The sequence below is a fragment of the Cnephaeus nilssonii genome, assembly GCF_951640355.1.
Source record: "Cnephaeus nilssonii genome assembly, chromosome: X".
In the NCBI taxonomy this organism is placed as follows: Eukaryota; Metazoa; Chordata; class Mammalia; order Chiroptera; family Vespertilionidae; genus Cnephaeus; species Cnephaeus nilssonii.
In genome coordinates, this window is record NC_137071.1 from 28150986 (window position 1) to 28166625 (window position 15640).

The window sequence follows — 15640 nt, forward strand, 5'->3', positions numbered from 1 at the left end:
GAATTAAGGATCCCAGGTTCAATTCTGGCCAAGGGCACATGCTTGGGTTACAGGCTCCATCCCCAGGGGGGGCGGGGGTGCAGGAGGCAGCCAATCAATGATTATCTCTCATCATTGATGTTTCTATCTCCCTCTTCCTTCCTCTCTGAAATCAATAAAGGAATATATATATATATATATATATATATATATATATATATATATACCTATCAGTTGTTAATTCAGGGGTTGGAGTATTTAGTATATTTAAATATGCCATTGAGATATGGGTTAGGAAGAAGAAAATGAAAATCAAAAGTTCAAAAGTGTCCCCATGCCTTTGTTGCATATGGTATATGAACTTTTGTTCCCATTGATAGGCTCTTGAAAACTACATAATTATATAATCTACTAAAACATATGACCTTATATTTTACAAACTAGGATATTGTTATCTGTCTATTTTAAGGATAAAATTAAGAAAACTTTACCCCCTCAGTAATAAGCCTTCCTCAAACACACACACACACACACACACACACACACACACACACACACACACACACGTGCGCACGCATACAGCCAGACATGGCCCTTTAGCTGCAACAGGAGGGTCTCCTATTGGGTTATAAATACAAAAGTATATAACATAGCTGTTCTTTGCTTTGCTCTTTATTGTGTATCTCCATTATTGCAGGAAACAACCCTTCTCTTTTTCACAAAATAAATTTGATCACTTGCTTCAGCTGAGGTGAGCAAAGGGTTAAATTAGGTCAACATACTTGGTACTATTCTAGATAGATGAGGAGGATATAAATTAATTCTTCTGTTTGTATCAATTTCTCCTCTTCTTTCTTTCTTTATTTTTAAATCATTTTCTCATGTTTCTTTAGCAAGGGAGGCTGTTAGTGTGTGTGTGTGTGTGTTTGTGTGTGTGTGTGTGTGTGTGTGTGTGTGTGTGTGTGTGAACCTGTGAGCATGCAGTCTCTGTGTTGGGGGAGATTGTCAGGTATTTGCTTGAGTTTCCATATATTTGTGTAAATATCAAAAGAGAACTGCTTGTTCCTTCTTTAGCAGAATCAAATGTTTAAGCAACAAATCTGAAAATTGTGTCAGGGAGGAGGCCATAGGGATAGTGTGGAAGATGAGAGTGTGCCTCTTTTGCACACAAACTGGAGAATTTGCATATTCGGATGCATATTTCATTTGATAACTCTGGCTTTCAAATTATTAATTCCAGATAGTGCTTTTTTCATAATGTGAGAATTGCTGTGTTTGCCTAGGATATATCCACAGAGAGATTTAAAAAATGAAATCATTTGAATTCCACCCACTTTGCCAGCAATTCTTATGTGACTTAAAAAAAATTATCTTTATTGTTGAAAGTATTAAAGATGTCCCCTTTGTTTTTTTTCCCCATTGACTCCTTCCACCCTGCACCGCCCCTTCACCACACTGTTGTCTGTGTCCATGGGCTACGCATATAGGCATATAAATTCCTTGGTTAATCTCTCCCCCACCCACTCATCCCTGCCTTCCCTCTGAGATTCATCAGTCTGTTCCACGCTTCAATGTATCTGGATCTATTTTGTTCATCAGTTTATTTTGTTCATTATATTCCAACATATGAGTGAGATCATATGATACTTATCTTTCTCTGACTGGCTCTTATGTGACTTTGGATAAATTATTTAGTTAATGGGGAAAGGGAAGAATTAATGTTTATTTGAAGTACACTCCCTGCTAGGCAATTTACATATTTTATCCCATTTAATCCTAAAAAGGTGAGAAAACAGAAGCACAGATAAATTAGAAGTATGTACGCAAGTGTGTAATATATTTGTAACACAGTATCTGCTTATTATTATGGCTATGTTCAACTACAAAGAAGCAAATAATTTCTTTGTGAGAAGACACAATAGAGGGTTAAAGAAAAAAATAATTTAATGCTTTTAACTATTTCCATTATTGAGGAATAAAACAAATTTCAATCTGATGCTTTGTAAACAAAAATAATCTAACCGGTTTTACAGAACAGCTTGAAAATCCTGTCTAGATATATTCTGCATTTCGTTTATCTAAATGTATGCTTTTCTGTTTGTTCTTTTAAATTTCCCCAGGAATAGATTCTGTCTTAATTACAATATTTATAATAAGCTGAGCCTCCTAAATGGCAACTTTATCCTCTTTCACCTCCCAGTTTCTCTAATCTTTACTTATCCTCCCTGTAATTAAACTGATAACATTTCACTTTTCTCAATATGATTTCCTTCAAATTCTGGTCAGCTGTTTTATGTTTGGTTGTTCCTGACTTTCTTTACTCTTCATTTGTTGTCATTTTAGTCAAAGGATTTATGCATTATGGTATATAACTTGACCCAGAAATCAGAGAAGTATTTTTGTTGCTTTAAGTAGTCAGAGTCCTGTTGATATTACTCAGTTTCATTAATTTTCCAGTGTGTAGATCCTCCTGTGGAGAGGGCACTGTACAGCCTTCAAATAAAAAAAAGGAAATAAGACATGGTTCCCAATGTAGCTTACAGTTGTTCTCAGGAAGGGAAATAAGATATAGCCACAAACAGCTATGTAAAATACATGGTGAGGTGCATGATAGATGCCATGAAAGAAATACAGATGAAGTCTTATTGAAGCTTAAAGGTTGGAGATAACGTATTTGTTTGGGGGGGGGGGCTTCAGAGAAGGATTTATTGTTGTATTTAAGGCATTTTTACAATTAACATTGTTATTAGTATTATTTTACTAATGAGGAAACTAAAGCTTAAATAAGTGTGACTTGCTCAGGGTTTTTTTTTACTCCAAATCTATCACTTGTTATATTTTTCACAGTTATTCTGAGAGTAGTTTTGACAAGATTTGATAATTTATATTGGATACGGGGTTAAAAGAAGAACAGTCAAACATGATCGTAAGCTTTTCAATTTTAGATACTGGGAGTATGGTAGCCAATTTAAAAGATGAGAAGTTAGGGGAGAAGAAGCTGGTTTGGGAAAGGGGAAGATTTGATATTTGTTTGAACCAGTGGCATTTGAGGTGCATGGAATAGAAGATGCCCAACAGACAGTTAAAATGACTTGCAGAAAGGTCCCATTTGAGATAGAGAGTTATTCCTCTTAAAATTATTATTATTGTGGCTGTGGGAATGGGTAAGATAACTAAGGGGTAACAGAGAGGGTTGAGGTTTTAACCTTGAGAAATTCCTACTTTGAGGGAATAAATGGAAGGAACCATTTACACAGGCAGAGGATCTGTGAACAGAGGGAGTGTGAGCACAGAGTAACTGAAGCAAGTTCAGAAAGGAGATGATCATCTGTCTCAAATGACAAAAAGGCCAAGGAGGAAGATGTTTAAGAATAGAGTTTGACCATTAAGAAAGCAGTGGTGATATCTGAGAGAACATTTTTGGTGTACCTATGGAGGCAAAATCCAGATGTAAATAGTTAATGGGTGAATAGATCAAGAAGCAGGTGAGGATTATTATTCTGAAAAAGGTATTGGTCAGAGGAAGAAGAGAAGAGATAGTAGCTAAAGAAGAAAACAGAATTTTGGAGATATGAGAGATTTGTAGGCAGAGGGAAAGAACCAGTTAATAAGGAAGACTAAAGATGCATCAGAGAATGGGGACGATTGGGATAAGATTCTGGAAGAAACATGAGAAGATAGGATTCCAGGTAGATAGAGAAGTGAATTCCGGGTGGGGTGGGGGGAAAAGAGAAGTATATCTTTCTCTATAATGAGGAAAATGGGTGAATCTCATTGGATAGATTATCTTGGTTTTCTCAATAAGTATAAGTTAAATGAGGGATCATGAGCATAGAAGATTGAGGAAAATTAAAATATTTTAACCATAATTATAGATAATTTGAGAAATGTAAGTATGACCATAAAGTTTAGGAGGGTCTCTTAAATTTGGATAAATTGAATTTGTATTGAGCTTAATCAGCCAATCTTTTTTTTTTTTTTTCTCCAGCAAAGTTTCATGACCTTGGAACAGTAAAGTAGATGTTGGGGATTATGGACTTTGTTAGATGTGAGAACTATTGCCAGAGGTCCTAAAAGTAACAATTATAATGATAAGATCAGCCATCTTTGAAAACACCTATTAATTTTTAGGGTGGAACTGGCACCAATTCAAATGTACAGATAGAAAAAAAATAAGCTGACAAAACAGTAAAATTGTCCAGTAGCACATTTGTGAGAAATCTATGACTTTAAATTTATTTTGCTAACCTGTTTTACTCAGAATTATGTGTTCATAGTATCATTTGGTTTTACCTTCTTTTCCATTTGGGGAAAATAATAGTCCTCTAAATTTGAAAGTTTTTTTTTTTCAGTAACTCATTTAAAATAATAACACCGACACTTATTTCAGAGAGAATCAACACTGTCACCACCTAAACCATTTTTCTTCTTAAAATAATAATGGTTCAACATTGAAATTTAGTTCACATAGAACATTTCATTATTTTTGCTATATTTGTTTTTTGCCTCTTAGGAAGATGCATATATCCTTAAGATAAAGGTTCAGCTCATCCCTTCTCATCCAATCATCTGTTCACTCGCTATGTGGTATTCAAGATGGATAAAGTCCCTGTACTCAATAGGTCTACTTTAGTATATTTTTTAACTTGGTATCCTAGAAAAGTTTTAACAAGATTCTCATAAATTATTTTAAATCAGTATGGATTTTAAGTATTATATTACTGCTAGAGGCCCAGTACACAAATTTGTGCACCAGTGGAGTCCCTCAGCCTGGCCTGCGGGATCGGGCCAAAACCAGCTCTCTGACATCTCCCAAAGGGTCCCAGATTGCAAGAGGGTGCAGGCCAGGCTGAGGGACCCCACCAGTGCACCATTGATCGGGGCCAGGAAGGGACGAAAGAGGTTGGCCAACCGGGGAGAGACTGTGGGAGGGCTCCAGGGCATGTCCAGCCTGGTCTTGCTCAGTCCTGATTGGCAGGACCCCAGTAGCAAGCTAACCTACCAGTCAGAGCATCTGCTTCCTGGTGGTCAGTGCACGTTATAGCAAGCGGTTGAGCTGTCTTAACATATTATTAGCATATTATGCTTTGGTTGAACGGCCGACTGGACAACCAGACACTTAGCATATTAGGATTTTATTATATAGAATAGTTTTTAAAACTATGTCATTTGTATATTAAAATTATGGATGAAAGGTTCTTTAAAATATAGTATTTTGCTTGATATAAAGTACCCTGCATTATTATCCCTATGAGCCTCAGAGAAGGAAAATTACTTGCCTAAGTTTCCACAGCAAGTATGTAGTATATACAGAAATGAATACAGGTTTTATGACTCCATAATTTTTCCCATTACACTTGCTGCCACTAATTTTAGTACAAATTCAATCCACTTTGCAATTCTCACCTGTTAAGTTTCTGAATTTTTTATACCTTCATTCACCTTCCCACTGTTTCCTTTTTTGTTGTATATTAAATTTATTGGGGTGACATTAGTTAATAAGATTATATAGGTTTCAGGTGTACATTTCTATGATACATGGTCTGTATAGTGCATTCTCTTCTCTTGGTTTTATGACATTTTTCTTTTCTGATTCTCATACTCCTTAAGACTTGTCTAGTTATGTGTTTGATCTTCACTTACCTTTTCAACAATGGCATGCTTTTACTAGAACTTCTAAGCATATGATTCTAAAATCTAAAACTGTAGCCATGAGATCCTTATTCAGTTCCAGACATGTTTTCAACTGTGTGCTGGACATCTATATCTGAATGCCCACCTGCACATTTTTGTAAAAGAGTCTCTTTGCTAGTTCTTTGTAATAATTTAATACATGCTTAATTGATTACTATGTACTTTATACCTTATTAAGTGCTATGAGAAACAAAACCATGAATCAGACCTGGATTCTTAGGAGCATATGAAACTCAAAATGTCTAAACTTTTTTCTGTTTTTTTCACCACTGATCATATAATATATTCCTCATGTTCAAGATCAGAGTCATCTTTGAAAAGTACTGTCCTTAATGATTTAGGATAATCTGCTAACTGTTCTCCTCACATGTACCTTTTCCTTTCTCCAATTACTCTTCCCAAAGTTCACCTCACACCCAAGCTTCTCACTTCTCACTACTTGCAGAACCAAGCCCCATCTGCCAAGTATGTTCCCTAAATACAACTTACACTTTTCCAATGTTGGTGCCTTGACTTATTTCGTTTTCTTCACTTGGAATACTATTTCTTCCATTTCCTCATATCCAAAGCATACCTTAACCTTCTCTCAAACGCCATCTGATCCAAGTAATGTATCCAACCATTGCTAAATGAAATTCCATTTTGTCTCTTCTGAATTCCATTCCATAAGTTATTTCTCTGTACCTCTTACACTTATGACTTTCTACCTTGTATTATAGATATTTATGTTCATATATCATCTAGACCAGATATTAGCAAAACTTTTCTGTAAAGGGCCTTATAGTAAATATTTTAGGTTTTTCTGGTCACATAGGGTCTCAGTCCTTCCTTTTATTTATAGTCCTTTAAAAATCTAAATACCATTCTTAGCTTGAAGACATCACAAACATAGGCTGCTGGCTATAGTCTGATAAATTATCATCAACATTTAATGCTCCTGGTAATAATCTAAGTATGATTCATGCTTTATAACACTGAGCAAAGAATATTCTGCATAGTAACCTCTTAAGCATGCTACAATTATTGCAAATAACTACCCAAAATGCTTTTTCCCCCCAAAACAAACAAGTATAAAATAGCTTTTAGAGGAATTTATCTAAATATATCCATCTTTACATTTAGTAACTCATCAGCTAGTCAAATTTAATTACTTATATGCTTTTCTACCAAAGTATCCCAGGAACATTTAGTTAAAGCACTCTTTATTTAAACATGAATATAAGAAGTATATAGCTTTGGGTTCAAAAGTGTCATGTGTTCTCAACAACCAGGGTTTTAGTTCTATTATTCTAAAATATATTACAATAGCAGACTACAAAAATGCTAGAACCTTTTGTTGGTTTTGAAATGGTCCTAAACATGTTAACTGGTAACAGGCTTGGCCAATCCCTTTCTAAACTGTTCCCCTGTGTCCCAGAACAGATCAATGCAATTTTTGGTTTGTAACAAAACAACTCCAACTCCCCATCTACAAGTTAAAGACTCATGAAAACCAAAAGAAGGGAAAGAAATATATAGAGTGCACATTACATTTATTTTAGACTCCAGATATGAATCTTATTAGCTCTTTCCTGGTTTCTTTTAGTTCTTGAACATGTCACCAGCCTTTATTTCACTGGCTGACATCTTCTAAGATAATACTACATCAATTTAGTTGATTATATGGAGATACAGTGGCCCTTAAAACCTTTACTCTGTTCTCAGTATTCAAAACATACTGTACTGAGAGCCTTAGCTTTGATTATCATCACAAATAAGAACTGTACACTTCAAGGGTACCCAGATTGAGTTCCAGAAACAAAAATTATGTAATATAGTTCTACATACTTTATGGTTCAGTGGTGATGAATTATGTTTATTTTGCATTTCTCCAATAATACTTTTACATGGAGCGAAACCTGCCAAAGAACCAAATTTAAATGAGGTTGACCTCATGCCTGTCTACTTCAGAGAAAACTCTGAGAAAATTATACCTTGCCTTAGGAACAGAAACAAATTCTCTTTTCCACCCCTTTATAATTTCCCCAAAACACTGTGTTAGGCCTAGTTAAATGTAGTAGGAGAGATTCAGATTTTTCTGTTTGAGAAAATAGGCTATCTTTATTACTATTTCTTTACATATCTCAGACCTTATTGAAATATCACTCCACTTCTATAGTTTGCCACTACCTCAGAGTTTATTAAAGACTGGATATTTACTTAAGTTAATATTTCCCTGAAAAGGTACCTTTCAAAGCACAACACAGTTTTTACTGTCTTTATAGGAACCACTGTCTCCGTTCCTAAGAGGAGGCCATTTCTTCCCAGGAAACAATGTTATTTATGAAAAAACAATAAGAAAAGTGGAGAAGCTAAATATGGATCAGGTATGTAAAATTTGTTTTAAGGCTTATTTTGTAAGTATACACTTTTGAATTATGAATATTTTAGTAGAGCTTAAATGACATTCAATGTCAAGTGCTAGACAAGACCTCTATGAGTCATAATATCTTATTATGTCTGCAGCACTTCATATCATCCTTAACACTTTCATATCCATTTCCTCATGTGAAATATTATTGTCCCTGTTACACTGAATAGGAAACTGAAGTAAAGATGTCAACTCACATAGACAATTAATGGTAGAATCTGAACATAATATAGATATCCCGTACTTTGTATGTTTCTCTTAAACTGGTCTCACAAAAATCATAATTTAAAACATTATAATTTTATCTTAATTCATTTAACATAAAATAAAATGTTAAATTACTGTATATGGAAAATATTGTATACTGTAAAAATTCTAGAAAACGAAAGCTTCAAGTCACACTTTTAAAATTCTGTTAAACTTAATTGAGAGATGAAGTACAGCAAGCATGTCAAACTCGCAGCCTGCGGGCCGCAGGCAGCCCACAACAAATATTTTTGCGGCCCAGCCAATATAATGGTATGTAAGAAACGCTTTAATAAAAATTTTGTAACTTAATTTTTACAATATCCTGTTATACATAATTATTAATAACGAACTACAAGGTTCGCTAATGATTGATTACTATAATCGTGTTGCATTCATTTCCCTTATGCACCTTATGCGCAGGCGCACCATTTCTCTCCACTAATACTAGCAGCGAATATTTTAGCAGCCGATTGCCACATCTACAGTCTTGGACTGACTTGTTTGGTGTGCGCAACAGGAAATATTTCGCTTTCAGAGAACAAAAAAAATAGTTGTTGTTTTTGCGTTACGCTTATTAATTTGTACAGTTATCCAGTGTCTGATAAGTTAATGTTCAAGAAAAAATATTAATTTTTATTAAAATGTTCTAATATTTTGTTAATGATTACTCATTTATTTCGGCCCTTTGTACTCAGCATGTCTCTATTGAAATAAACCTACGTTTCCATGAAAATTGAAGCTTTTGGTTTTTTGCAGCCCATGTACCGTAAACTTAAACCTTGTTTATTTGGTCCGTGTTAGCCTTTGAGTTTGACATGCTTGAAGTACAGGGTACAAAATTGCAGCTTTGAAGGTCCAGTCCTTCAAAGCAGAGTTGTTACTGTAACCTACAGAGGTTTCCACATGACCTGCTTGGTGGATTCAAGCATGCCTAGCCCACACAAAGCCTGAGAGTTATCTCCTGGACATTCTTGAACTAAACAGTGTGTTAATTTCTTAGGGTTGCTGTAACAAACTACCAAACTCTGGATGGCTTAAAACAGAAATTTATTTTATCACAGTTCTGAATGTTATAGAGTTAGGATATCTCAGTGTCGGCAAGTGTCAGGGCCAGCCTGACAGGTTGAACCGGGCTGAGGTAGGAAGGTGGGATTTGAGAAAAGAAAGAAAGACAAGACAGCGGGATCGGGAGGTCTACGAGTCATCGAGAGATTGTAGCGTGTTTATTAACTCTGTAATGCCTTTTATACACAAATACTGAATAGGAGGTCTGTGAAGAGGAATGTACTCTTTGTTCCTCTTAACCTCTAAGGGAGAGACACAGCAGAAGGACAAATTTTCGGTACAGTAAATCAGGCAGATTCTCAGTAAATAGTTACAGATTTCTTGGCAAGCCATGAAAGGGTTGCTCTCATTCTGTTGATAACCGCCATCTAAATAAGTCTGGGAAAACTGTGTGGGTCTGGGGCCAGCCTTGCTAGCCCCTTCAGGTGTCAGCTTACACCCGGTCTCCAACAGGCAGGGCCATGCTCCCTTTGAAAACTTTAGGGAAGAAACTTCCATACCTATCTTCTAGATTCTGGAGGTAAATGTTCCTACACTTATAGATGCATAACTTTAATCCTCGATCCTTAAGCGGCATCTTCCCTGTCTGTCTTCAAATCCTTTTCCCTTTGTGCATGTCTGTCCCTTTATATGAGGCACTAGTCATGTTGGATTAAGATCCATCCTAATGACTTCACTTTAACTTGATTATACCTCTGTTTCTTAATAATATCACATTCTAAGACTTTAGCATATCTTTTAGGGGGAGCAAGGAGCACAATTCAGCCAAAAAACAGACAGTTAAATAATACTGAATGAATTTCAATCACAAAATATTTTTTCATATATGAATGAAACATTAAAATATACCAAATTTTTCTTTTTAATTTTCTTGGTATGAGAACACATATTATTTTTCTGAGCATTTATGGGCAGTTGTTACCATATTTATAGGAACTAATGCATATTACTTAGATGTTGCCCAATAAAAATGAGATAGAGTAAACTCAGATTTATAAACATTTAAATCTTTAAAATTCTGGGCTGCTTGTAAAACTGGATGTAGTCCAAAGGGAATAGTACACATATCTTCCAAAGAAACAAGCAAAATATTTCTGAACATTATGATTTCAAATAGAAAAATTTCATCAACTATGTCAGTTCTTCAAGGGGTACTTTCCTCAAGCTATCAAATTATATCATTTTTGTTTTATCCAACTGAACTGCCAAAACAATAAGTTTGGCACATTTTCAACAGCAAGGAATGGTTGAGGAACATCATTTCATGCTGCATCCAACTTCTTGTTTCAAAGAGAATAAATAAACGTTTTCTAAATTTTTGTCCCTAGAGGAAAGTATTGAACACCTTGTACATTATTATTGCTTTGCATCTGGATTAATTAAAGAAGAACCCCTTTAAGAGAACACTGCTGCTACTTACTATTAACTTATATATTTATATTTATAGTTCCACTTTTCTTATGAATGACTTAAATGATTTGGGAGTTTTGAAACTACCATGGAGATTGCCCAAGGTAAAAGGAGCCATTCATATAGGATAAACTACAACTGCTTTGTCGTAGTTGAGTTTCCTCAGTGATAGAAATACAGTGAGATGAACTGGATAAAGTCAGAATCTGTACAAACCTGTTTAATATGACATGAGACTAATTCAAATAAGACTAGCTCTTAGGAGATGGGACCTGTCCAAGAAAGAGGTCTTTGCATTAGAAGGTTGTTAAAATGGCACCAGTTGCAAGATATTATCCAATTCATATGAATTGTATTCTATGTTTTTCCTTCTATCAAAGAAGACAAAATATATGATAAATCAAAAGTGTTTGATCTCTTGTAGGTTAAAAACTCAGCTTATAGTATGCTTCAAAAGTATGAGTGATATATGAATATCTTGCCTTGGAACAACAATTTTAGTAGTCATGTGTGAGAATTGAAAACTGAGTACCTGCTAAGACTTCAGTGGTTCCAATGAGTGGGTAAGAGGACAAATAGGTTCAGGGAAACCACAAGGCACCCCAGATGGAGAGGCTATTCCCATTCTATGCAAGAGGCAACAGATACTTTAATAAAGGAAGATGAGTGAGAAATGGGTTTCGTTTTATTATTCTTTATTGATATGTCCTTTCAAAGTGTTTCCTAACTTGTTTTTTGAAGAAACACATATTTTTTTCAGGAGAAATTCTATTTCAGTAGTGTACGAGCTTCCCACTGAGTGAAAGTTTTCCCAGAGTTCAGACTTTCACCCTGACTTTATCTTAATCCAATATATGAAGGTATTTTGTAACATAAAAGAACAGATAATACATTTACCCCCTGAATTTGTGTAAGAGTTACTGATTAGTATACAGCCAGACTTCTAAACTATAGACATCTTAGTGCTGGTATATTTGTAAAGTAAGTCATATTGGAAAAGAGCCTATAGAAAATTATTCTATGAACTGATTCTACGATCTTTATTATCTATATGTCTACCAAGGCAGTTTCTATCTGTAAAATGTGTTTCTTTAAATATTTTCTTTCTTTCAAAATACTTTTTCTATAATGAGATAATTTATATACATAGTTAAAAACATCAAAGCATAAAATGTATTAAGAGGCACAAAAAAAGTATAAAAAGAGAATAAAAATGCATACGGTGAATAAATAGCCTATCTATCCTGATCCTCTTGTCCCTCAGTTCATTTTCCCAGGCAGCCACTCTTAAAAGTGTTTTGCTCTGTGCATTTCAAAGCCTTCATATATATTTGTATATATACATATGTGTACATTTTTAAAAATGTTATACAAAGGGAGCATACTATATTCATTCTTACACATCTTGCTTTTTCCATTTAACATAGTTTAAAATTGTTCCATACAAAAATTGTAGATCTGAAATGTTTTCTTTTATTAATACAGGTGAGCTTTCCACAGTCAAAGGAAATAGAGCACTGAATTTATACTTTTACAGTTCATTGTATGTGCATGAATATATCACTATAAGTCAAAAAGTATTATTTTTTTCTTTGAAAATTGCCTGTTATCAAAGTAGAACATTCACAAAAAATGTAGGAAATTTAAATAAACCTGAAAGCTCTCAAACTGAAAAAACCAGATATCTTTTTTTATTCTGTGCTCTATACTTATGAAGGGGAAAAACCTCCATGACCAATGAATAAACAGATAACAAAGATTTAATTAAAAAACAAGTTCCAGAATATTTTAAGGGCAGTAAAAAATTTAACTTAATGTTCTGAAAGAACTCTGATATAGAAATCATGAGTTCCAGTCCTAATTTTGCCACTGATTAGTTGTGTAATTTTAAGATAATCATCCTTTAGTTCATTTATTCTTCATAGCAACCCAATGTGACACATATTGTTTCCACTTTTACAAAGGAGGAAACTGAGGTTAATAAAGATTGCATATACAGTTTTTCAAGATCACACAGTAAGTGATAAAGTCAGACTTAGAATCCATATTTTCTGGATCTGAATTTTCAGTCACTGTTTTTGAATATTTTTCTTAATTCATACTCAATTTTCAGAAGCGTAAGAACTTTCTCCACCCCCACTGTAATTTCTAACATTGAAAATCACTACATTATATTATTTCTAATTTTATAATCCATCTACAGTTTCAGAACTATAGTATTATTAGGTAATTATGTGCTGAAGTATCTGTTGAATCATCAAAAAAGTGGATTTAACAGGCAGAGAAACATCGATCAGAACCTCAAACCTCAGGGAAGGTAGGGTAGGGTGGGAGTAAGGGGGAGAGATCAACCAAAGGACTTATATGCATGCATATAAGCCTAATCAATGGACACAGACAACAGGGGTGTAAGGGCATAAATGGGGGGGTTGGGGGGTAATGGGGGAATAAGGACACATATGTAATACCACAATCAATAAAGAAATTTTAAAAAGAGGATTTAATATTAATATTCATTATAGTTTTAGTGATAACTATTAGTGGAATATTAATTTAATCAGAACATGCAAGTCCCTGACCCATTTAGGTAAGTATTTGGATAGTCACAGCCACCTGATCAAATAAAAATAGAATTCAATAAAATTTCCCCCAATGGAATACTTTGAAATTGATCAAAATAAATAAAATAGAAATAGACCCATAGGCACAGAGGAGAGGAGTGTTGGGGAACTGAGTGAAAAGGGTGAAGGGATTATGTAAAAAAAAACACACACACAACAAACAACCTCATAGACACAGACAGCAGTATGGTGATTGCCAGAGAGAAAGGTTGAAGGGGGTAATGGAGGGATAAGTGGTGACAGAAGAGACTTGACTTGGGATGGTGAACACACAATACAGATGATGTATTATAGAATTGTACACCTAAATCCTATATAATTGTATTAACCAATGTTACCTCAATAAATTCAATGAAATTTAAAACATAAAAGAAAAGAAACAGAAAAAAAATCACTTAGTAAACCTACAAATCCTAAGGCTTCAAATATCTTGTGAAAGAACACATTAAAATTTTAAAATAGTTTCAGTTGTGTTTTTCTTGATCAGTAATTTTTATTCTCAATTACTCTTTTTTGGCATATGTATGTGTTTTAGGAATTCTATCCTCAGGTTCAGTGCCATCATCACATTGTCCAACAGCCCCAGATCATCCACTCTCCGCACTGTCAACAATCCCATTCTAGTCAGCAAATCCAAACTATCACAGGAGGTGACTCAATATCTACAAGCATTGGAAATGACCTTTGCCATGGTGAATCAAGCCATATACATGAACAGGTAAGTTTAATTAACTGATACCTTACAAAATTGAAATAATACCCTTAAACACTTCTCACTCTGTACAAGTACCCATATTAAATTTTCATCAAAATATTGAAGAATTATGTAACTAGTATTTGTATTTTGTTACAGTATTTTTAAAACTAAATTTCCTTTTCCTCTCAGAAGACAAAATATTTCAGGTCTATTAATGAATTAAATTTATGAAGGAAGTCATGAATTGATTAATAAACTCCTGATTTATAGCTGATCCTCAGGTCTAAATTGGGTCTAATGGTTGTAAAACATTAAATATTTTTAAACATGAAATACTTTCATGAGATATGGTATTTAAATGAACAGTAATTTGCAAATGGTATTATTGAAGATTATTATAATGGTTTCATTTCACAGGCTGGTAATTACTTCCTATATGTCTTCTTTGAAAATATGGTATATTAATGGACACAGATAACAGGAGGGTGAAGGCATGAGTGGGGGGGGGGTTGGGGGTAATGGGGGAATAAGGACACATATGTAACACCTTAATCAATAAAGAAATTAAAAAAAGAAAATATGGTATATTAAGTCAAGTTAGAATGTATACATTTTATTGTATATTACATAAACAAAATAGAAACTAAAATTTAGTTGCTAAGCATTAATCTCTTGGAATATAATTGCCAGTGACTAATTTATGTTCTGAAAACTTTGGAATCTTGTAAACATCTGTTATGTAAGTGTTAAAGGAAAAGGTATTTGGATGGTCACAGCAACCTGATCAAATAAAAATAGAATTCAATAAAATTTTCCCCAAAGGAAAAAAGATTTTCTTGTATCTTGATAAAGTTAACAATAACAACTGGAACAATGAAGAATCATCATCATTTGTATGTTTTCAGATATCTTTTCTAGTAAAGAATAATTTGCTCAAATTGACCCTTTCATAGGCAATTCTTAGTAAAAGACAAAAGGAAATGAATAAGAAAAAATAAAGGAACCTGTCCACATAAGAATTTGATTGTTTTATATTAAATATACATGATATTACTTCTAAGGGCTGTGAATTTGAAATATGCACTTTATCTGTATTTGTCAAAAAGAACCGCAATTAATTTTAAAATCCACCTTTTTTCAATCTATAAAGGCCTAGAATTATATTTTCTCTGAACCATCTTATTAGATTAAGTCACTTGAAATATAGTTAAATCTTATAATTTGCTTCAGTTTCTTCATTTTAAAATAAAGATTTTACATCATCCATTTCTTACAGGCTATTCTAAGAATAAATTATATTTTGTATGTTAAGCACTTACCATAGTTGAGTGCCATTGGTAAGTACTTAACAAAACAGTAGTTCTTAGTTTTTAGTAGCAATTATTATTTATAAACATTAAATCTTCATGCCAGGTACTATGAAAAATACTAAAGTGGGTAAAGCATTACCACATTTCTTATAAGTGTTTACTATCTAATAGGGAAATGGCAAACTTAAAACATAACACAAAACTA

At 33.8% G+C, this 15640-nt stretch overlaps 1 protein-coding gene across 3 annotated transcripts in view; it reads left to right on the forward strand.

Annotated features, from left to right (window-relative positions):
• The window catches only part of POF1B (POF1B actin binding protein), a gene marked incomplete at its 3' end in the record, with an annotated part of 84644 nt that overhangs the window by 21420 nt on the left and 47584 nt on the right, over window positions 1-15640 (forward strand). For all 3 annotated transcript variants that reach the window (XM_079764299.1, XM_079764300.1, XM_079764298.1), the window contains 2 exons: window positions 7938-8039; window positions 13964-14146. In XM_079764299.1, coding sequence (XP_079620425.1) covers window positions 7938-8039; window positions 13964-14146 — 285 coding nt within the window. The remainder of the gene's footprint in view (window positions 1-7937; window positions 8040-13963; window positions 14147-15640) is intronic.